Source organism: Lepus europaeus, chromosome 7 (genome assembly GCF_033115175.1).
Source record: "Lepus europaeus isolate LE1 chromosome 7, mLepTim1.pri, whole genome shotgun sequence".
In the NCBI taxonomy this organism is placed as follows: domain Eukaryota; kingdom Metazoa; phylum Chordata; class Mammalia; order Lagomorpha; family Leporidae; genus Lepus; species Lepus europaeus.
In genome coordinates this window covers 4,548,347-4,570,924 of record NC_084833.1, presented here as the reverse complement: position 1 = coordinate 4,570,924, position 22,578 = coordinate 4,548,347, and the positions used below count along the sequence as shown (strand labels likewise).

At 64.8% G+C, this 22,578-nt stretch overlaps 3 protein-coding genes across 9 annotated transcripts in view; 1 reads left to right on the top strand and 2 right to left on the bottom strand.

The window, feature by feature from the left end:
• Positions 1–22,578, top strand: part of RAD9A (RAD9 checkpoint clamp component A) — a 60,773-nt gene that overhangs the window by 25,090 nt on the left and 13,105 nt on the right. Inside the window, exon 1 of one of the 4 annotated variants that reach the window (XM_062195747.1) lies at positions 18,593–18,737. The exons of 2 other annotated variants lie outside the window; for them this stretch is intronic. The gene's annotated coding sequence lies outside the window, so the exon portion shown is untranslated. Of the gene's footprint in view, positions 1–18,592; positions 18,738–22,578 lie in introns of those variants that run through there. One more of the 4 variants, XM_062195744.1, reaches the window with a different exon arrangement.
• Positions 3,757–5,214, bottom strand: POLD4 (DNA polymerase delta 4, accessory subunit). Its single transcript, XM_062195749.1, has 4 exons — positions 4,925–5,214; positions 4,645–4,734; positions 4,399–4,510; positions 3,757–4,161 (listed from the first exon to the last, which is right to left on the bottom strand). The coding sequence occupies exons 1-4, from the start codon at positions 5,019–5,021 to the stop codon at positions 4,137–4,139; spliced, it is 324 nt and encodes a 107-aa protein (XP_062051733.1). The 5' UTR covers positions 5,022–5,214; the 3' UTR covers positions 3,757–4,136.
• On the bottom strand, positions 12,200–20,500 carry CLCF1 (cardiotrophin like cytokine factor 1). 4 transcript variants are annotated; one of them, XM_062195739.1, is made up of 4 exons: positions 16,922–17,037; positions 16,524–16,698; positions 15,167–15,333; positions 12,200–13,519 (listed from the first exon to the last, which is right to left on the bottom strand). In XM_062195739.1, exons 1-4 carry the CDS (start codon positions 16,943–16,945, stop codon positions 13,025–13,027), a joined length of 861 nt encoding a protein of 286 aa, XP_062051723.1. In that variant the 5' UTR covers positions 16,946–17,037; the 3' UTR covers positions 12,200–13,024. The 4 variants fall into 4 exon arrangements, with proteins under 4 accessions (XP_062051723.1, XP_062051724.1, XP_062051721.1 ...); XM_062195740.1 differs by lacking the exons at positions 16,524–16,698; positions 16,922–17,037 and adding an exon at positions 20,305–20,500; XM_062195737.1 differs by lacking the exon at positions 16,524–16,698 and having other exon boundaries at positions 16,922–18,636.

Here is a 22,578-nt window from a genome sequence, read left to right as displayed (position 1 = left end):
AGTGAGCACTCACATGCTAACTTAAAAAAAATTTCTTTAGGCGCCGGCACTGTGGCGTAATGGGTAAAGCCACTTCTTGCATTGCTGGCATCCCATATGGGTGTTGGTTCGAGGCCCAGGTGCCCCACTTCCAATCCAGCTCCCTGCTAACGCACCCGGGAAAACAGAGGAGGGTGGCCCAAGAGCTTGGGCCCCTGCACCCACGTGGGAGACCTGGAAGAAGCTCCTGGCTCCTGGCTTTGGCCTGGCCCAGCCCTGGCCACTGCATCCATTTAGGGAGTGAACCAATGGATGGAAGATCTCTCTGTCTCTCTCTCCTCTTCTCTCTCCTGTCTGTGACTGTGCCTTTCAAATATGTAAGTAAATCTTTAAAACAATTTTTAGTTCATTTTTCTGGAGACAGAGATAGAGAAAAAGCACTCCCACTTGCTGGTTCACTCCCCCAGTGCCCACAGTGGCCAGGCGACTGGTGCAGACTGGAGCCAGGAGCCAGGAGCGGGACCTTGGCACTGACGCAAGTACTTGAGGCACACTGCAGCCTCCCAGCGTCTGCGCCCGCCCAGGGCTCATCCTTGACTGCACGGCTTGGCACCACGTGTGCTGTGTGCTCGGCACACGTCACCCTGGACGCACACGTCAGCCCTCCTCACTGCCCCCACTCAACCCATTCCCTTCATCTGGAAGGCGCTCTCTGGCCGCCCTCCTGAGGCCCCGCCTCCTGTGGGCGCAGCGGGGTTTGGGAAGCCGGCCTTCAGCCCCAGGCCCATCTCCCCGGAGGGTCGTTTTACTCACCATCCACCATGTCGTCTACCGTTCATACAACCACTGCCATAGGCTTCGGAGTAGAATGCAAAGTCGGCAGAAGATTTTTTTTAAAGATTATTTATTAGAGAGGCAGAGTTAGAGAGGGAGAGACAAGAGAGAAAGGTCTTCCCATCGCTGGCTCACTCCCCAAATGGCCATGACGGCTGGAGCTGGGCCGATCTGAAGCCAGGAGCCAGGAGCTTCTTCCGGATCTCCCACATGGGGGCAGGGGCCCAGCCCTTGGGCCATCTTCCATCGCTTTCCAAGCCACAGCAGAGAGCTGGATCAGAAGAGGGGCAGCTGGGACTAGAACCGGCGCCCATATGGGACCCAGCGCCGCAGGTGGAGGCTTAGCTCCCTGCGTGTTCTGCCCTGGCAGAAGGTTTTTAAGACAAAACACAAAACTACTAAGACTGTGCAGAGGGGGCTGTGCCCTGGGGCAGCCTGCCTTCCCCTGCAGTGGCCGCTGAGAAGCAGGGCCTGCGTGAAGGTGGGGGCCGGGTGCCCGGGATGAAGGGCAGTGGAGGGGACAGACCCTCGGTGGTCAAGGCCGGGCTCCACCCGGGCCGGGCTGCTCAGCATCGGTCAGAGCCACCCTGGCTTGCCCGGGGCAGCACTCCGAGCGCAGGGTTCTAATCCTCCACGTCTGGAGGCCCTATGGGTCCTGCCACCCGCCCGAGCGTCTGGAGCACAGGTGTGGCCGAGCAGGCGGGAAGCCGGGCCTGGCTGGGCTCAGGCCCCGGTGTTTCCTCACCCGGCGCTCGGCCTCCGTTCCCTTCTCTGTAGAACACAGCTAACGCGGGGTCCCGAGGAGCCTGCTGACAGCGTGCCTGTGCTCGCTCAGGCCCTCACAAACACCCAGTCCCTCCCCGCGGTGGCAGGCTCGCAGCAAACATCTGCTTCTCAGTCCCCTCCCCGCATCCATGCCGCACACTCTGCCTCCCTTGCTCCTGGCCCTGCTCGCCTGCCCGAGGCCCGAGTCTCCCACCCGCGACTCCCGGAGCGCTGTGTTCCCTCTCTGTGGGTCACTCAGTGAGCAGTTACGCTGCGCTGTCACTGCGGCTGGAACAGAAGACGAAACAACAAAGCCCACAGCGTCCCCGGGACCACTCCTCTGCTGCCTCCACCCCACAGCGTCCCCGGGAGCCCTGGGGTAGTTCCTCGTGTCCGCCCGGCAGCCTCCTGGCCTGCCGCCCCTTGTCGAGGTCCCCAGTGGCCCCCGCATGGACAGCCCAGCGGGCTGTTCTTGGCTCCAGTTTGCCACCTTCTGTGGGGCCTCTGAGCCCTTCCTACCTTCTCCCGGGCCCCTGGGGCCCCCTCCCAGCTCCCCTCATTCTTCTAGCTCTCCTCAGTCCCTTTTACCCTGACCTCTTGAGTGTGGGAGGCCACGGGGCTGGCCTTGAGCCACGTCTGATCCCTGTCTGCTCTCGGGTAGTCCTGTCCACTCGCGTGGCTCTAAATGCCCTGGGAGAGATCCCTGACTTTGTCATCTCAAATCTAGATCTTAGAGTTCTAGACTCTCACAGCGGCCTACACCCGTCCCCTGGAATGTGTCGACAACTGCCTACAGCAGCCCTCGCCTCCCGCCCCAGCCCGCCCTTCCCCAGTCTTGTCTGTCTCGGTGAGGGGAGCCCGGCGGGACTGTGCAGCCATCCTTGGCGCCTCTCTCTTCAGTCCCACAGCCAGCTGGCCAGAAGGTCCTGTCCATTCTCCCTCCGGAAGGGAGAGGATCTGGCGCTTCTTCGTGGCTCCGCCCCTCCCGCACCCTGGCCCAGGTCACCGTCACTTCTCACCAGGCCGACTCCAGCAGCCTCCTGAGTGCGGCCGCCACCTGTCTCCTCCCAGCTCCACAACCTGCTCTGGACCAGCAGCCAGAGGAATGCTTCCAAAACACCAGTGTCATGATGTCACTGACCGGCCTCGAGCCCTCCGACGCCTCCCGCTCTCTCAGGATGAAATCGATTTCCTGCCATGGCCCCAAGGCCCTGTGGCACCGGCCTCACTCTGCACTGCCCTCCCTGGCTCCCTCGGCGCTGGCTGCACCCGCCTCCACCTGTTCCTGGAACACACGGGGCTTTTCTATCTGCCGTCCCTTCGTCTGGAACACTGCCGTAGGTGCAGCCTGGCGCCCTCACTCCTTCCAGGTTTCTGTCCAGTGCTACCACGGGCCCTCTGCCCAGGCTCTCTAGAACAGCGCCTCTGCGCTCCGCCTTGTCCACCTCCTCACTGTTCATAAACACCCAAGACCTTTGGTGCCCAGCACGGGGCAAGGTCATGGCCTGCTCGGCCACCTGCCTGCTGTGTGCTTTGGGGATCTTCACTTGACCTCTCTGAACGCTGTGTGCTTGAAGTACCTGCGATGCGGGCAGTGCTCAGGAAGACGGTGCTAAGCCCCCGGAGGCACTGTCCAGGCCTGTGTCTAGGAGTCCCTGCGGGGCTGGGACTAGACTGCCAGAGAAGGGAGTACTGCCCTCTCCACGTCACACCCTGACCCGGGTCTCCTCCACGTTATCTCTGTCCCCAGCCAGCTCCCTCTGTCCCCCAGCACTGTCACTTCCCCTCCAGAGCCCCAGGTGGCCATGTCTGAGCAGGTCCTGCAAGTTAAGACCTCCCAGCCTTGCTGTGGCTCCTGGTCGCCCCAGGTGAGGGAAGCAGAGGTGCTTGGTGGGAACGCGTAGGTCCCTGACCCCCGGACCCTCCTCTGGCAACATGGGGCAGGCTGGGTGGCAGTAGCGCAGGCAAGTTTTCCCTGGCTGGTCCCAGGTGATGACTAGAGTAGCTCTTGTGCACCACCAGAGGGCGCTAGAGAGCGCAGAGCGCGCGGCTCCGTGGTTCTGTCTGGGTGTCTCCCCTCCCTCTCAAGCCGGAGGAAAGGTGAGGCCTGCTGCTGGCTGTCTTCCACCTCCGGGCTTGCTGGGGACTGCCAGCCAAGACCGGGCCACGTGAAAGGAATGGAGGTCAGGATTCTTTATTGATAAGTGAGTGAACCCCTTGCCCTGAGAACCCAGCCAGTCCTGCCCTCCACTCCCCAGCCTGAGGTGGGGTGTGCACTCCGGCCTCTGAGGTTGCCAGCCTGCGTCCGGCTCTGCCCACAGGTCTGCCTGGTTGAGGAAGGCATTGGAAGGGCCGTAGCCAGGTCCTCGTCCTCGCGGACAGCACTTTCTCCAGGAGCTCGCCCTGGGGGTGGGCTGGACCCGAGCTGCAGGCGCCCGCACACGCGGCCCTCCAAGCGCTCCTCCACAGTGGAGCCGAGCTGCGCAGCAGCAGGTGCAGGTGGCGATGGCTCTGTCCTGAGGTTCTCGGGCGGCCGGCAGCAGGGCTCAGCTGATTCCTCAGAGTGGGTAGAAGTGCCAGAGGCTGTGTAGACGGGGGATTCGCCAGAGAGAGAGACAGTCAGTGAGGCCCCTCGGTCTGAGGCGGGCAGACCCTCAGTACTGCAGACAGAACCGTGGGGCTGGGGTCACCCCTTCCCCCAGTAGCTCAGAGAGAGAATTATTAAACCATAACCCCCCAAACCCGCATCCATGCCCCCTTGGTCAGGGCAGCCTCCCCGTCAGGGCGGTGGTACCCCAAAGCCCTGAGCCTGTCTCTGACCTGTACTGGAAGCGGGGGTCTCCAGGGTGGGCCTTCAGCAGCTGGAGCACCTCTGGTGGCGGCTCCAAGCCCATCTGCTCTGCCCGGTGCCAGCGCTGCAGACGGGTGATCCCTGAGGGGCAGGCAGGGGACCCGGGCCTCAGGGGGCACAGCAGGAGTCCGGCACGCCAGGCCCCCGGCCCTTGGGTCTCAGGACGCGGCGCCGAGAGGCAGGCGAGGCAGGCGGGAGACAGGGCAGGCGCTCACCTGTGCAGGGCCCGTACTGCCAGGCCAGGTCAAACTGCCGCAGCAGCTCCAGCACGGCGTCCTCCCCGCCGGGGGGCCGGGGCTCCTCCCCTGCAATGACACTGCTCCTCAGGCGGCTGCCCGCAGCCCCGCTCAGCGGCTCTCTGCCTCTGCCCCGGCAGCCAGCCCTGTGTCAGCCGGAAGGAGAGGACGCGCCACGCTTCCCCTTCCATCTGCCCCCGCCCCCGTCCTCGCCGGCCCCTGCTGTCCACTCCTCCGACCTCCCCCGCGCTTCAGAGACCTAGCTCTCGTGCCAGCTCCCCCTTGCCGTGCCCGGCAGGCCCCTCCCCCCGCTTCACAACAGGGTAGGAGTCAGTGATGAGCTGCTTCCGGCCCATGGTGGCCACCCAGGCAGGCGGAGAAGGTGACCGCGGGGACGAAGAGACAGGCCAGCGGGCGCGAGAGAGACAGCTGCTAGGGGAGAGCGCGCGCGAGTCGTGGCCAGAGAGCGAGATGGGGCCAGCGACGGGCAGACGAGATGACCCAGACAAGCCCGAGAGGAAGTCGCCTGGTTCCAGGGGGTGACGCCTGTCCCCCGCCCCCACAAACACGCAAATAGCAGACCTAGCCAATGGCAGGCCGCCGCTGTGGGGCGGGGCCCTGGCCCCAGCCAATGGCGCGCGGCGCAGGGCGAGGGGCGGGGCAGCTGCTGCAGCTGTGCTCTGGGGGAGGAGGGGTTCGGGAGGGGTGGGGACCTGTCAAGATGCCCCAGACTTCACCACCTCCTCCTGCCCCCCATTGGTCTGCCGTGGGTCCCCGGGGACGCACGGAGCGTTATCCTGGGCCTCTCACTTCCCGTTTTCCCTTCCTAGGCAAATGTTCTTTTCAGCCTCACTAATCCCCGTGTCGGGTTTGTAACTCCCCAGAGCCCATCTGGAACCTTCCTCTCCGGGGCCTTGGACCCGAGCGTTGTGGGGGCAGGTCTGGAGGTCCGAAGAGAGTTTGGGCTAATCCAGCCCCCTGCCCTGCTCCCCCCGCCCCCACCCGCCCCAGGAGCCAGCTCCTTTCTCACAGCCTGTGCCCAGGCACTGCCCACACTGCTGGTGGAGGCCGCGCGTGGCCCTGTCGGCTCTCCTGGGGTCCGAAGCCTGCCTCTGCTCACCCTACTGGTCAGGAAGGTCCCCTGTGTAGCCTGAGGCCAGAGCAGGGGTCTCTCACGGGGCCTCTGGATCCCCAGTTCTTCCCAGCCAGACCTGCCCCGTCTTGCAGTATCGTGCCTGGGAGCAGAAAACGCTCACAGTACAGCGTGCGCTGTGTTGCAGGGACCGGGTGCCAAGCACCGCGCTAACATTTCCCACAGACCAACTCCGTTAAAGCAGATGGCAAGGGTTTTGAAAGTAGGCAGTATGGATAAATTATTATCCCTGCCGATAGCCTGGCATTGCGGGGCCCCTGTTGGACCACAGCCCCTCCCTGCGCCCCAGGGTCCCCAGGGCAGAGGGGGTGCAGTTGGAAGACAGAGGACAGGCGTGGGGTGGGTCCACAGCGCAGTTAGCGTCAGGAGGCCTCCTGGAGGAGGTAGGCTCTGGTACACAGTGGCTCTCAATCCTCCACCCGTGACCTTTGTCCCCTGGGCTCCTGTCACAGCTGACTCACCCCTACTCCTGCCTCCCCCTCACCAACTTCCTGGCAGCAGGCGAAAGTGCTGGCCAGTGGGAGGCTGGGAACCAGCACAGGGACAGCCCGGCCCGGATCACCCTCGAGCCGGGGCGCCCATCCGGTCCTTCTCTCCAGGGGTGTGAGGGTTGGCGCCTGCTGGGGGCCTCTGCTGGCCTCTTTCCCAGTGCGCCGGGCCCGGTGCTCTGGGTCAGGAAGCAGGCTGGGCCCCGGTACACACAGAAACCCAGGAGGAGAGAGCTCGCCAGAGGGGAGGCGGAGGACGGGCCTGTCTTCCGGGGCCTCCTCCTGCACGGCTCTCCCTTCATCTTCCTCAGAGGGGAAGCAGTGCAGGCTGGGGGCCCTGCCCTGTGTCCCGCTCTCACTGCCCACCTCCCTCCTGGGCACATCCGGGGAGGGCAACAGGGGGCCCTGGAGCGGAGTCCAGTGGGGCACTGGGCATTCCCTGGAGAGGTGGCGCCCAGGCCCTGGGGCCTCGACAAGGAGCTCCTGGGCTGTTCTCAGAGACGTGTGGTGTCCACCTCCCAAGCCCACAAAGGCCTGAAGGAGTGGGAGTCATGGGTGGGGCAGACCCCTCCTCATTCCTGGTCCCTCCCACCCCTGAAAGCTGATAGCCGTGGGGCCCTGCCACCGCCCAGGGAGCGTGAAATGGGGTGTGCCGCTGGGAGGCCACAGCGGCTCCTGCTGTGCCTGGGCCTCGTCTCTCTGCTCTGGCAGCCTCAGGCACCCTGACCTGCTCTGTGGGCGCTGTCGGCACCGTGCCTGCCAGTCGCCCCCAGCTCCGCCCGGCTCCGGCCTTGCCAGCCTCGCCCACCCAGTCAGGAAGATGTCGCCCAGGGACTTCTGTGCCCCTCAGCTCCAGGAAGAGCATCCGAGTGGTCAGGTTGAGTGCCGGCATCTGCTGGAGCTGAGGGAGCCCCCTCCCCCGAAGGCCTTCCCTCCTCTCCTGCTCAGCGAACAGTGGGACCGCGCCCCAGGGTGGCATTGGCACCCCGGGGGTTGGGCCCATTCTCGTCCCGCTGGTCTCCTTCTACTCCGTGTCCGGACCGCTAAGGGCCACTGCAGCCTCAGGCCCTCTCTCCGCCCTGGCGCCGTCGGCCTCCTACCACGTCCATGCCTGGAGCTCCTCCCTACCCCGCCATTGTCATCCTGGAGCCTGTGAAGGCTCTGGCTTTGGGCCGGAGGGCCAGGCCACAGGTCTGAGTTGGGACATGGCTTCCTTGTGCCGGTCTTGACACCAAGATGCTGGTGGTGACGGGACTTGCAGAGTGACCTTTGAACCTTGGCCCGGGAGCATCCAAGGCCTTTGCTTCAGGGGCAGGACCAAAGTTCTGGGAAGCCCAGCAGAGAAAAGAACTGGAGCAGGAGCCCAGCACTCTCCTGAGGGCTGAGGCCCACCGCTGAGGGCTCCAAGGGGGTGGCTCAGCACGGTGCAGGCAGCGCACAATGGCGCTTGTGAGGGAAGCCAGATGGAGGGAGGGGAGCAGCCGCCTGGAGCCTGGCAGGCTGTGGGCTGCTTCCAACTCTCCTTCCTCCCCAGCACCTTCCTTCCTCTGGCCCTTGGGCCCTGCCACCCACCCTGAGCTGGAAGGGGGGCCGGCACAGGAGATATGCCGCGGCCTGGGGGCCCGTTCCTCCCAGCCCTCTACCCTCCCGAACACCCCTCCTCCCCTTGGTCCAAGTTCTTGGCTTAGCAGGCTTAAGGGGAAGGAGCCTAGAGGAGGAAGGGGCTCCGCCCATCTGATTTATCTTCTGCCCTGTCCCCCCACCTCCTCGGGTCACCTCCCCTCCTCCTGGGCCAAGCTGGCTCCAGAGAAGTTCTGAGCCCTTCGGCCATTCCTCACCTTGGCCACCAGGTGTCAGACTTTGTCCAGCTGGGAGGACTGGGAGGAAGGTCCTAGTTAACGGTCCCACCCTCCCCATGAGCCAGGAGATGGGGCAAGTTGGGGAGGGGCCTCGCCGTGACCTCTGAACTAGAGTCTGGGTGACCCTGAAGGGTGACACTGGGGAAAGGACTGGACGTTGGGCTCAAAGCTCTCTTATTCTCTTCGGCCCCTGGCACACCCCTGACAAGGGCTTTGTCCCCTGCTGGGAAATTTGGGGACCAGGCTGAGTCAGGGACTTCGAGAATGGAAGGGACAAAGGCAGGGACAGTTGTGGCTCCAGAGGGGAAGGGGGAGCCTCCAGGGAGCTGCCCTTCGGAGCACCCAGCCAGGCCTGAATCATGGCCCTTGCCCTCTAGGCTGGGGGAACAGCGCGCCCCTCCCCGCGGTGCCTCCCCACGAGGTGGCCGTGGGCGAGGCTGCAGTGAGTCTCCCCGCAGACCCGGGGGACCCTTGCCCTGGACGTCCGATGCCGCCTTCTCTCATCAGAGCCTCCTCTGTACCCACGCACGCCTCCCGGAAGCGGCTGCCTCCATCTTGGGCCGCTGCTCTCAAACTTGGGCGTGGTTCCGAGCACCCAGGGTGACGTCAAGATCTCTGTCCCACGCGTGTTGTCTGGCATGACAGGGAGCAGGCCCTCCGCTCCCTCGTCCCTGGGGACGTGAGGACTGGCAGAGGTGATGTCCCTGCTGTCCCTTCCAAACCCTAGGTCTTCTGGGTTCTTAGGTTGGCCCCGGTAAGTGGCGCCTTGACAGCAGGGACCCCGGGTCACCCCAGCTGCACAGCCGTGGACGGGGCGCCAAGGACACTCACAGAGCACACGGGCGACCTCCGGGAGCTACCTGTCCCATGGCACACAGGGCCAAAACCCAGAGGGGCCACTGAGGGAGCTCCATGGGCTCTCCTGTCTGCACCCTGAGCCGTGAGGGGGTTCACGCGCGCTGTGGGGAGCCCTGTGCATCCCCTCAGCAGCGCCCTACCCCCCATCCCTGCCCTTCCAGCCTGTGCCTGGGGAGTGCCCTCTCTTGGCTGTGTCCACCTCTGGCCCCCCAAGCATGTGGCTGCTGACATCACCTCGTTCCCTGAGGTTCTCCTGTGCTGGTCTCCAAGTCCCGAGCACAAAGCGAACCACCTCCCTTGGTGCCTCCCCCGCCAGCTCGGAGGGCGTGTGTTCACCCCGGTGCCTTTCTTCCCGCCACGCCTGCCACCTCCCCACCTGGTGTCTGCCTCCCACCTGCTCTTTCAGGGGTCCCCCTTGGCTCCCTAACTGCCAGAGCCGTGGGTTCCTCCCTACGTTCCTCTCCGTCCCCCGGGGCACCTGGGGTTGCCGCTCGGCTTCCTCCCAATTCTGCCACCAGAGGACTGTCTCGGCAGTCTGGAATTGGCACCAGAGCAGAGTGCTTCACAGCGCCAGGCGTTGTGCGGAGATGCTGTGGGGGTGCAAGGTGAAGAAATCCTGGGGCTGCCCTCAGGTCGTCACCGGCTTGAAGAGGAGGCAGACCGGCTAACTCACCGTACCCCGCCCCACCTCCGTGCGTCCGATCCCGCCCGGCTCCGCGAAGGGCATCGGTCGGCAGCATGGAGCATGCGCCGTGTGCTGGGCACCGGTGGGCACTGGCCATCCAGACGGCAGCAGGGGCCGTCTCCTCCCCCGCAGGCTTACAGCCTGAGGGCCTTACCCCAAACCCAGCGATGTCGCGCGTCCTTGGTTGCACAGTATTTTGCCTGGGTCTGTCTGTCTGCGCTTCTTACAGCTCTGCCCTGTATTCTGGCGTTTGGGGGAAGGGCGTCCGTTCCCTCTCCCAGAGTGCCTTCCCGGGCGCTGGGCTAGAGAGGACGACAGGACACGGCTTCCTGGGCTCCGTCCTGACAGCCCGCGCTCAGCGCTTGGCCTCTCGCAGGCTGCTGCTCCCATTGCCCGTTCACCGAGGCGGCCCACGTCCTCTGCTGTGACCTGAAGAGCCTGGATTGGCCAGGCTGCACCCCCAAATCCAGTAGCTCCTCCTTGCCTGGAGCTCCTCCTTGTCTACATCGCGGTGTGTGCTTTTGTCCCTTAGGGTTTCAGGAAAGAGGGTTTTTCCTCTCAGTAGGGTTGCAGGCTCCAGGAGGGCAGGAGCCAGGTTAGGTTTTGCTTTTTTTTTTTTTTTAAAGATTTATTTGTTTATTTGAAAATCAGAGTTACACAGAGAGAGAAGGAGAGGGAGAGGGAGAGAGAGAGAGAGAGATTGCTGGTTCACTCCCCAATTGGCCACAACAGCTGGAGCTGTGCTGATCCGAAGCCAGGAGCCAGGAGCTTCCTCCGGGTCTCCCACGCGGGTCCTTGGGCCATCTTCTGCTGCTTTCCCATGCCACAGCAGAGAGCTGGATCGGAAGTGGAGCAGCCAGGACTTGAACCGGTGCCCACATGGGATGCTGGCATTGCAGGTGATGGCTTTACCCGCTATGCCACAGCGCTGGCCCCCAGGTTAGGTCTTAAACTTCTCTGGACGTTCCTACCCTCCTGAGCCCTGTGACAGGCAGGTTGCTTGGCAACCAATCGACATTACTGCTCTCTGTTGCTTCCTGGCTGAGGCCTTGTGTCCAGGAGCCCTTGCAAAAGCTGTGTGTCGGGTCAAGTGCTGTGGTGCAGCAAGTCAAGCCACTGCTTGTGACGCCACCAGACCATATCTGAATGCCGGTTCGAGTCCCGGCTGCTCCACTTCTGATCCAGCTTCCTGCTAATGCGCCTAGGAAAGCAGTGGAGGATGGCTCAAGTGCTTGGGCCCCTGCACTCATGTGAGAGACCAGGGTGGAGTCCTGGCTCCTGGCTCCAGCCTGGCCAGCCCTGGTTACTGCAGGCATTTGGGCAGTGAGCCAGTAGATGGAAGATCTCTCTGTGTGCGTGCATCACTCTGCCTTTCAAATAACTGAATGTCTTTAAAAAAAAAAACAAAAAACAAAAAACCTGTGTACCCCGTGTCCCACAACTAGCGGGTCTTCACCCCAAGCCAGCCCCGTCATCTGGAGCTCCTGCAACTTACCCCTCCCAGCAAGCTCATCCAGGCTCTCACCATCATCCTTGTCCAGGCTGGGGGATGGGAGACCGAAGCCTGAATTTGTGTAAATTCACTCAGCCAGGTTCTGAAACTGGGCCTGAGGCTTAGGTCACCCCGTGTTGCACCGAACCCACCCCCGGCAGTCCAGCATGAATTCTCCCCACTGGATATGCTTGTCTGTTAGACAGACAGGGGCAGAGCCTCGGTTCACGATGGTGGCTCGGCCACAGTCTGTCGCCCTCCCGGGGAAAGGAGGGGTCTGAGGTGAAACCTTGGGGCCCCAGAGAAGCTGGGGACTGAACGCCTAAGGGCTGACTACTTGGGGAGAGCCCCAGAGGGCCTGGCCATCAGCTTTTCTTACAATATTCTTAAAATTAATTAATTAATTTGAAAGGCAGAGAGAGAGAGAGCGGAGGAGGGAGAGAGATCTTCCATCTGCTGATTCATTCCCCAAATGGCCACAGCGGCCAGGGCAGGGCTGGGCCGACGCCAGGAGCCAGGAGCTTCCTCCGGGTCTCCTGTGCAGTGCAGGGGCCCAGGACTTGGGCCATCCTCCGCTGCTCACCTAGGCGCGTTAGCAGGGAGCTGGATGGGAAGTGGAACAGCCGGGACTCGAGTCAGCGTCCATGTGGGATGTAGCACTGCAGGCGGTGGCTTTCCCCGCAGTGCCACAGTGCCGGCCCCTGATGAACAGCTTTGCTCACCACGTGGAGGGAGAAAGCCAAGGCAGGAAGACAACCGAAGAGCAGCAAAGCCATCTCGGGGCGAGGAAGCCTGAGCCAGGGCGGGAGGAGGCCACTGGGAGGACTGAGGGTCCCGGGCTTGGGGACAGGAGCAGGACGGGACCGGCCTGAGGTGTGCTGGCTGTCGTACAGGAGAGTCTTGCCCAAGCCCTGTGCACCCCCCTCGACCAGGGCAGGCTGGGGCTGGGCAGACAAGGACCAGGAGAGGCCATGACCAGCACTGGGAGCGAGACCGGGTTCTGAGGCAAGCATTTTATTTGTTAATACAAGAATAGAAATTCTGCAATAAATATCATCTAATAAATAACATCTCCAAATAAATAAATATTAATACAACAAACTTAAGAGTCATGAGTGGGTGGGGCTGGGGGAAGGGCCTGGGGGAGCTTCCACCCCACACCCCGAAATGCTACCGCAATGTAAACTTTCAGGAAAGCCTGTGGCCATGGCCGTGGCCGCCCTCCCCAGCCCGGGCAAGCCACAGATAGCCTGGGAGAGGGCGCGGGGGAGGCACCGTGATGCTGGGGACTGCAGGGTCTGATCCGTCCTCTGGCCATCAGCCCCACCTCTTCTGGCCGCCAGGCCACCTCCAGAGCAGCCCCTGCCCCTTCCACTTTGAATCCCATCTCTTCTTGTTCGACTCGTGGCCATGCTTGTCTCCTAATCGGGAGGGGTCACTATTGGGGGGCTCCACCCCAGGAAGGCACACGCTGGGGCGGCCCCCGCCCTGCCATCAGACAGCATCTAGAAGAGCTGCGTGAGGGGCCTGCTCGCTACTGGCAAGTGCTGGGCAGGAGGCGGGAGACCGCGAGAACTGTGGCACCAACCTGACCCCTCTGGACTCCCTGGAGCATCACTTCCTGTGGAAACAGGCCTATTGCACCTCTTCCCCAGACCCGTAGGACTCTGGGAAATGGGGAGGGGACAGGGCTTATTGCATGACACCCCCACCCTAGTCCAGAGGAGGGCCAGAGGCTCACGTGTCGGTCTGTGGGCTCACAGACCTCTCCCTCCAGAGGGGAGCGGGCTTGGAAGGGGGAGGGGAGGTGGTTAAGGTCAGAGATCAGAAGCCGTGGGCCTCCAGGTGCAGGGTGACTGCAGCCGCCGGGGGCTGCACCTTCTTCTTGAGCCGGTTAAAGTCCTTGGCTGAACGCCACAGCCAGGTCTGCAGCTCCTTCAGCAGCCAGAAGTCGTCCATCTTCTGGAGGAAGTCGCTGTGGGCAGGGCCAGGGGCCCAGGCGGGCTCAGTCCCGGGCAGGGGCTGGGGCAGTGGGTAGCCCAGGGCCGCCATGACACCTGCAATGCTGCCCAGCAAACCCTGGAGGCTGGTGCAGAAGTGGGCGAGGCTGCGCCGCAGCTCGGCCGTGGCAGCCTGGCGGTTGAGGCCCCGCAGGTAACACAGGAGGTGGCTGTAGGCCTCGTAGTTCTGGGTCAGCCGCAGTTTGTCATTGAGGCTTCGCCACACTTCCAGGTTGACCGTGGCCCTGGGCAGGGTCTCTGCCCCCAGCCGCGGTGGGTTGAAGTCAGGCTCGTTGAAGGGGGGGCCCAGGTAGTTCAGCTGTGAAAAGGAGAGGGCGATGGGGAAGGACGAGGGCAGGGCAGCCGGCTGGCCGCCAAGGGGTACCCGGCCCCTGACACTGGCCCTGTCGCCTCCCGGGCCTGCCCTGGCTTCTCCACCCGGATGCCGTGTGCAGAGAGGCGACAGTTGAAGCCGTGGGAGTGCTGAGCTGTCCTATGGAGAGGTGTAGAAAGAGAACCCACACAGGACAGCGCACTTGCTCACGCAGGCTCACCGGCTGGGTGGGCAGCCTTGGGAGAGTGCCCATGGCGGCGGGCGGGCGGGGCAGAGAGGAAGAGGAGCCCCAGGGAGCCAGGAGGCGAGGCTGGAGAGGTAGAAGGTGGCCCAGGAGAGGGCAGAGGCCAAGGAAGAGCAGATGGAGGGGCAGCCTTGCTCAGCAGTGCGGCTGCAAAACAGACAAAACAGAGACCGCGCTTCAGAAGGGCCGGGGGTCCGGCAGGAAGGAGGTGCCTGACGACCTGGGAGGGAACCGCGCTGTGGCCTGGGAGCCAGATTGCAGGGGGTTAAGCGGTGCGTGGGTGGAGAGGAAGCAGAGGCACAGGGTGTAGACTGCTCCTTCAAGAAATTTGGCAGGGGAAGCCCGGAGAGACGGGTCAGGAACTCGAGGGGGTAGCAGAGGGAGCAAAGCAAAGGTTTTCCCCGCGGAGGAACCAGGGAGAGAAAAGCGGGCGGAGGGCCGAGGGCCCAGGGCATCAGGGGCGGCTGGGATGAGGGTCCTCACTGGCACCCCAAAGGTTTCAGCTGACGGATGCAGGGCTGCAGGAGGAAGAACTGAGGCAGCCGCGGGAGGGGTGGGAGACAGTGTAGGACAGGGCCAGGGCCAAGGCCTTGCCCGCCCTTGGGGGCGCCGCCGGGGCCCAGGGAGAGGGATGCGGGAGATGTGTCTGCGGCCTGGGAGAGGCCAGGGCCCAGGGGGAGGTTCACACGCTGACAGCACAGAGACAAGCTAATTTCCTCGGTGTATCCTGGGGCTGGAGCCAGCTCCCCCGCCACCTCCTCCCTTTTCCTTCCCTGGCTCCAGAGTAGGGGCTGGGATGTGAGAGGAACACGGGAAGAGGGGCCCGTTCCCCATGGTCCTCTGCTCCTCCGACCCTCCCTCTTTCCCTCCTGGGCTCCCTGAGCACCTCTGGCCTGCCCCCAAGCCTCCCTCTGCACCCTGCGCCCCCTCCCCCGACCCCCTCAGGAGGCCCAGTTCAGATGGGAGAGGCAGACAGGGAGGCCCATGGGTCCAAGCAGCAGGGCCCCAGGTCTGGGGGCAGAGGCGAGCTGGAACACAGACATGGGAGGTGGGGCCCCTCCATCCCCACCCAGCCCCGCCCCAGCAAGAGACACCACAACACGGTGTAAACAGACGAGACTTCCCCGGCCCCCAGGGGGAGGCGGGCGTCCGGGCTGGCAGCCAGTGGGGCAGTGGGCCAAGGCGGGTGCGAGTCCTGCCCACATGCCTAGTCCTGGGGCCAGAGATGGGAAGGGCAGGAGACAGGCCAGACAGGGAGACTGCGTGGAGCTCGAGGGCCCCTCCTCATCACCCTGTCCATCGCTGGGACCCCTCCACCATCCTCTCTCTTCCCGCCACACCTCTGCTCACTCTGCCCAACACCCTGACTCCCAAGGCAGGATACTCACGTAGGTCCCAGCCAAGCTGCGGAGTTGGTGCTCCAGGTAGCGGGTGAGGTCATAGGTTTTCTGGATGGAGGGGCCAGGCCCCGGGTCCCCTGTGCGATTGAGAGCTGGCACTGCAGGGAGGTGCCAGAGCACGGTGCACAGGCAAGCTAACATCCCCCACGAGTCCCCTGTGGACAGGACAGGCGAGATGCGTGAGGGCGGGCCCGGGCTGGAGGGGGAGGTAGCTGGCAGCCCCTCGGGTGTCTGTCCCCACCTTGGGCTGGGGGGGGGCGGTAAGGGTGAGCACCAGATGGGCGGCAGAGGGGGGACGCGCTCCTGGCCAGAAAGAGGGGGACATGAACGTGTGTGTGTGGGCATGTCTGTGTTGGAGGACAGGATTTGGCACCGGTGTGCGTCTATCAGTAGATAATGGAGAAGTGTGTCTGTGTCCACTGAGAGCGTGTTTGGCATGTGTGTCACTGTATGTCTGCCAACATGTATGCGTGTGTACACAGAGCAGCAGGCAGGCCAGGCCCTGGGGCCGTCAGTCAGTACGCGCGGGTTCCAGGCGTGCACCAGCCCTCTCTCGCAGCTCCCCCCGCCCCCCGCCCAGTCCCACTGCAGCTTAAGGGCTGCCAGGGGGTGGGAATAGGCCCACATCAGAGCTGGCATGCCACCAGTACGCAGCCCTGGGCAGGGGGTGCTGGAGAGAGGCAAGGGGCAGGGTGACCAGGACGGGGGCTGGCCGCTGGAGGCGGCAGTGGTGGGTTTGTTCTGGGTGTGGTGAGGTTGGAGGTTTAACAGTCATACTCAGGGTGGCAGTGTTGGGCTCTGTTGGGTACTAGATGGAGAAAAACTTCCATGAGGGCTTCCGATCAGTGTGCAGCTGGGGGTGCACACGGGGGCAGGAAGGGGAGAGACGCACCTGCAGTTGGACGTTCCTGGGGGCCAGAGCCTTGTGGGGAGGGACATGGACAGTTGGGAAACATTATTTTTGAGCCTTTAGGTGAGGTCCAAAGTGGGGATTCCACCGATATTTGGGTCAGGTTGGTTAGAGTAGGGATATAATTGGCACTTGGCTAGGTTAGGTCTAAGGACTGGGTTACTTTTAAAGTTTCAGATTAGTTTAGACTTGGGATTTGGTTGGTTGAGTGTGGTTGAGGTTTGAGTCCAGCAGGGGGATGTGGTTAGGTCTGCGCAGGCGGAGGGTGAGCCGGGGCCAGGGCTCGCGAGTTTGTTGATGTGACGTCAGGTGGGGCTCTGCCTGGCGCGTCACTGAGAGCAGGGCTAGTCGGTGTGAAGCTTGGATAGGTGTCAGGCCACGAGTGCCTGCCTCCCTCCAGTTTATAGGTTACGCTTTGATGGCGGGTGTACCGACCTGACTGTGCGAGGATGAGAACTAACGCTGCGGAAGTTGAGGGGCGGCTCAGGGTGAGGAGCCGGCGAGGGCTCAGGACTGCAGTGGTCGGAAATGTCTCGCGGAGCACAGGGCACAGTGGGGACCTCTGCAGTGGTCCAGCCGGCCAGTCCGGATTCTCAGGTGCGGACGCAGCCTGAGAGCAGTGGTGGCATCGGTCACAGGGACCCTGCTCTTCAGGGGTGCACGCAACAGGGCAGGCACTCTGCTGGGGGGGCTCCTCTCCGCCCTGTCCCCATCTGCAGCCAGGGCTCCCCCCACCCCGCATTCTCTTCTCCACCCCCAGCTCTTGACGGACTGTTTGCTCTTTACAACTGCAGGCCCTTCCCCTCTCAAAGCCCCAGGCTGGCCGCAGTCACCTCTAGGCCCCTCTGGGTACCCATGGGCTGGCTTTGGAGACCGGCAGGAGCCCTTCTGGCCTGGAGGTCGCTTGCAGGATCTGGTCTGGCCCTGCTCGAAGTCAGTGGCCCCGCGGAGGGTCCCAGCTAACGCAGGAGTTGGGAGCTGGGCTCGCCTCTGCACCCACCCTGTCGCTGGGCTGTCTGTCCTCCAGTGGGGGCTGTGGCCAGGATCCCAGCCCCCAGTGTTGCCTGCCCCCTCCCATGCTGGGCGCTGTAGGGCGTCCCTGGGGAGGACCGGCTCCCTGCAGCAGGACAGCAGAGGGAGAAGCCTTTGGATAAACACGAGCGAAGTCATCTGGGCAGAAAAACGGCTCATGAAATTAACCAGACGAGGCCGGTGTTTCCAGGAATATTTCAGTTCTGAGGTAACTGTGTCATAGCAGGCTGGGGGGGGGGGGGCAGAGGAGAGAGCAGGAGGATTTGACGACTGGCCCGGGAGAGCCAGAGAGAGAGGAGGTTCTGGAATCCCAGGGGAGCCGGCAGAGGGGCGGTCCGTGGACAGCGCCCTGCCCTCTGGGATGACGGCTTCCACTCCGTGTCTCCGGCTGCCTAGCAGGGGCACCTGCGATCTGAGCACTGGGACCCTGCCTCCCCTGAAGGGACTCGTGGTGGGCTTCCTAGAGTCTCCATCCATCCATCCATCCTGGCCAGGTGGACCCTGCCGCGGGGCGGGGCAGGGGGCCTCCCCCAGCCCTGGCTCAGGGCCCAGCCCCCACCCCAGCTCTGCCTCTGGCTGCTGCCCACTGATTGTTTACATCCGTCTCCTCCTTGTGTTTATAAATCCAGCTGAGCACGTGAGGAGCTAATGAGTGCAGCTCACGTTTCCTGCTGCAGGCCCCCCCACCCCCATCCTGGCCCCCACCCGGGCCAGCCCCTAATTCCATCCAGATCCCTGGGCCCTGGGAACCGAGGCCCCCCTCGTGAACACACACACAGAGTCTTAGCCCAGTGCAGGCGCAGGGCCACCCTGACATGGCCACATGGGCGGGCACACCCCTGCACACGTCTCATCGTAACTGCCCCTGGTCCCGGGGCCTACATCCGCCAAGGCTGACCTCGCTCCTGGTCGGGGGGCTCAGCGGTGCAGATGTCCAGGGTGCTTAGAGTGCCAGGACTGGGGCTGGGGGCTAAGAGCTGGGAGCCAGGAAGGTTCTCGAGATGGCGCACAGGGGCTGCAGGCTGAGCTAAATATGGGAGCCAGACCCGGACGGACACCTGGGGGACGCTGGAGGGCTCTGTGAGGGAGTCACGGGGACGGGAGGGCTCCAGGGGGTGCCGGCACACTGCGGTGTGGGGGCCCAGCACTGGGAGTATAGGAAGTCGCTGGGGCCGGGAGGGGGGGGTGCCTCCTGCCCCGCCTTCCCATCTCTCCATCCGCCGGCTCCGAAAGTGGGCGTGTGAGTCGGGACACATGGCCTGGAAGCCAGGAGACCCAGCTTCGCCTTGAGCCCATCTGGCGACCCACACTATGCACGCTAAAGTTCCTCCCCGGCGGAAACATGTGAGGCTCGGCCGTGCCTCCCGCATCCCCTCCCTGCCCCTCTCTCCGGCCCGGACCACAGAAGAAGAAACGCAGGTCCAAGCAGAGGCAGAGGGCGGGCCAGCCCCTGCCTGGTGAAGCCGTGACAGACGCGGCCGGCCGGCTTTTGGTTGGAGGGAAAGGGTTCCGGATCGTGCCGCCAGAGGGCCCGGGTGTGCTGGGGGGAGCCCGGCCGCCAGCTGAAAGCCAGAGGCAGGGGCAGCCGAGCAGGGGATAGTCCAGGCCAGTGTGTGGGTGAGTTGGGAAGGGTGTTGTTATCTAGAGTGCGCGCCGCGGGTGGGAGGGGCTGTGAGCGCGGCCGAGCAGGTGGGACCGCGGGAGGAATGTGAAGTGTCAGGGGACAGGGGAGCAGGTCTGTGTGCGGAGGGCAGCGGGACATCTGCTGCCATCTCTGCCCCTTTCCTCCCTGGCCGGGCGGGTGGCTGGGGGAGCCCCTCTGTTGTCTTCGGAGCCTGGGTACCTGCGTCCCCGGGAGCTCCGACCGCGGCGGTGCACAAGGGGCCGCCTCGGGGTCCGGGTGTGGGAGAGAAGCCGCCCTGGAGAGAGGTGTGTCCCACACCCCCGGCCCCAGCCCCTCTCCAAGGCTGAACCGGCCTCCCCCTCCTCTCCGGGCAGCCCCTTCCCACGCCGAAGCGGGGGGGACCCGGGTCATCTGGGATGGGGGGCTGCGAGGAATAGCCAAAGAAAGTGAGAGCAGACAAGGCGACTTTGGCGAAGCAGGGGGCTTGGGTTTCTTTCGTGGGGCTCGGCTGGGGAACGCTGCAGCGGCGGCCGCTCGCCGGCCCTTCCTCCTCGGGGGTGACCTCTCGCTCCCGGACCCCTCCCGGCGGCGGCGGCGGCGGCGCCTTCCCCCTGTGTGGCCCCGGCGCCCCCGGCCCCGCCCCCCGCCCGCTCCCGCCCGGTCGCTCCCTTCCCGGCGGCGGGGGCGGGGGCGGGTCCCCAGCGCGGGGCTCCGGGGCTCGGCCCGGCGCTGCCCTTTCCCGCGCGACAACTCCCTGCCCTGCCCGCCTCCTTCCCGCGGACCGCGGGGCCGAGCGGCCGCTCCCGCCGCTCCCCGCAGCTCTCGGCGCTCCGCGGCCGGTGACGGACTTTTTCCTGCCGGTCCGGCCGGGCTGCGCCCGCCCCCCACCCCCCAACCCCCGCCTCGCGGTAATCACTCCCAGGCCACGGCGGGCCGGGGGCTCGAGGCCGCTGCCTGGCCCCTACCTGCAGCCGGCGCCCGGGCCGCGGACAGCACGGGGGGCTCCGGCCGCGCAGCGTGCAGCGTCCCGGGGCCCGGCCCGCCCGGCCCGGCGTGGCCGGGCTTGGCGCTGCCCTCAGCCCTCCTCTCTCCTCTCGCCCGCCCTCTTCCCTCCCGCCCGCCTTCGCCTCCCGGCGGGCCGGGGAGGGAGCGCGGCGCGGCCCGAGGTGTCGGCCTCCCCTCGCCGCCCGCCGGCCCGGCCTCGGCCCCCTCCCCGCCCAGCCCCCTCCTCCCTTCGCGCCGCGGACTCGCTCGCCCCGACTTGTGCGCGGGGCTCGGTCCGCGGGTCCCCTCCAGGTGGCCGCCTCCCCAGGTCTGCAGGCCGTCCGGGCTGCCCGCCGCGCTCGCCGCCGCCTCCTGCGCCGCTGAGCGGAGCCAGGAATGCCGCGTCCCCGCCCGGCCCCTCTCGAGGGCGCCCGGCTGTGCCTCCCCCGGCCCGAGCCCTGCTCCCCGGCCCGGCCCCGGCGCGGGGCTCCCCGGGGGCGGGCGGGAGGACGGGAACCGGATCTCGCGGCTGCTCGGCGGGGGCGGGGGCCGGGGCCTCGGACGCCTGGCTCCTACCTGCTCGGAGGTCCATGGGGCTGGGGGCCGGGCCGGCCGGGCGCGGCTCCTCTCCCAGAGGCTGGCGGAGCGGGAGGGCGAGCCGCGGCTCCGGCGAGGCTTTAATAATCCCATCCGCCAGGCCCACTCGCAGGTTTTTTTCGCTCGGTTTCGGATTTTTTTTTTTCGGTGTGGGACATTCTGCAAACTTTTTTTTTTTTTCTGACGTGTAAAGCTGTAACCACAAATTGTAGCGGCCCTCCCCGGGGTGGGGGAGGCGGGGGGAGGAGGGAAGGGAGGGCTTCTGGGGCTCCTCTCCCTCCCACTGCACCGAGGGGGGGTGAGGTGAGGCGAGGCTGCCGCGGTACCACCCGGGCCTCCTCGGGGAGGGGGCGGGGAGGGCACCCGTCGGCGCGCAGAGCCCCGAGGGCCGGTGCAGCGCGCGGCCTGGGGTGGGCTTCCCGCTCGGTGGGCCTGGGGTGCCTGCCCCGGGCCCCTCGCCGGGTGCGGGGTCTCTGCCCCCCATCTCCAGCCTCCCCCTCCCCCTTGAGTAAACGCAATGACACATTCTCCCAAATGCCAGAGAGCTGGCCTCGAGCGAGTGATGGCTTTTTTCCTGCTGCCCTTTGTCTGCGCTGACCGCCCCCCTTGCTATTGTCCCGCCGCCAGTCCCGTTTCCAAAAGCTGGAGCCCCGCGAGGCGCCGGGCTGGGGCAGGTGACTAACTGGCCTGCAGTGCCCCCAGGGGGCCGGGGCAGGGCCCACCGCCGGCGCCCCCTCCAGTTCCAAGGCTCTGCTCCTTCCCTGTGACCAGCCGAGTGCACGGGGTGGGGGACTTGTAATTCATTAATCACAGGAGGCACCGGACCAGTTTCAACACCAGAGGCTTCGCGGGTGACTCAGCGGGGAACGCTCCGAGTCAGGGCCATGGACAGAGCGAGCGTCCCCGGTCGTGAATGGCTTTTCATGAAGACATTTGGCGCCCTCCTTCCTCTGGGGTTTGGGGTTGCTGGGTTTTTCCGGTGGTGAGGTAGGGGTGGTTTGGCGGTGGCGCACTCTCCCCCTGCCTTCCCTCAGGCCTGGGTTGGGACGTGCTGGGTGGAATACCTAAGGGACCCAGAAGCCTGGACCCTCCCTGGAGGGTCTCCCTTCCTCCGCCTCCCTCCCTCTCCAGCGGGCCGCCGGAGAGAGCGCGCAGGAAGCAGCTGTCGTGTGGGGCTTGCAAGCAGCCCCGCATTGTGGTCTTCCTCTGGAGTGGGGGGGACAGGCACTTGGTCCCCAAGGCTTGGGTGCACCGGAGCTGTGCCGCCAATTAAGTCATCGGTAATGAGTGGCTCTTGTTGTTACGGTGCTGCTCCAAAGGGGGAGAGGCGGGCGGGCGGTGGGCCAGACCTGGAAGGTGATGCCTGGCTCACCCCACGCCTGCCTTGCCCCCCCACCGCCCTGGGACAGGAGGGCACTGTGCCAGCCTCGCCCCAGCCCCTGCAGCCTGTGGGTGTGAGCAGGCAGCCTGGCCATGGCCGGTGCTGGGTTCCCAGGGCAGCTCTTCCCTTTCTGCACCGCGAGAGAACTGAGGTGGGGGGGTCGGGGGGGAGAAGTTTGTTTTCAATTACCTCACTGGAGTGGGACAGACTTTGTTGTTGGGTTGGGTTTTTCTCTCTCTCTCTCCTTTCTTCCTTCCTTCCTTCCTTTCTTTCTTTTTTTTTTTTTTTCCTAAACAAGGAGAAAATGAGCTGGGAATGGAGTGCTGGCCTGGGTGGGGGGCAGGGGGCTCGCTGAGGCATCGGTAGCAGCTTGGAGGGGCCTTTGTGAAAAGTACCCGGACCCCCCCTCCCTCCCCACCCCCCCAGCCAGGACTCTGGAGTTTCAATGACATTCTTGGCTGGCGAGCCCAGCAATCTTTTGATGCCAAGGTCAAGGAGGCAGATGCCCCTGGATGCCTGGCTCCAAGGCCGGCCAGGAGGTGCCCCTGGCAGCCGGGGAGGGCAGCGGGCAGCAGCTGCCGGCCGGCTCCCCTCTGCCGCAGCTCCTTGTGGAGAGCCCGTGTCTGCACAGACAATGTGGTTTGGATTTGGCGGAGCCCCCTCAGCACCTTATAAAGCACCTTGCTGAGTCAGGGAGAAAGCAGCCCCAAAGCAGAGAGGAGGAGGGGCCGGGCAGGGGGAAGGAGGCAGGGGGCGCTGGAGAAAGAGGGTGGGGGCCCAGGGAAGAGGAGGGGGAAGGGAGAAGGGACCAGGGGAGGAACGAGGAGACACAGAGGCAAATGGGTGGGAGTGAGAAAGAGGAGAGGAGGAGG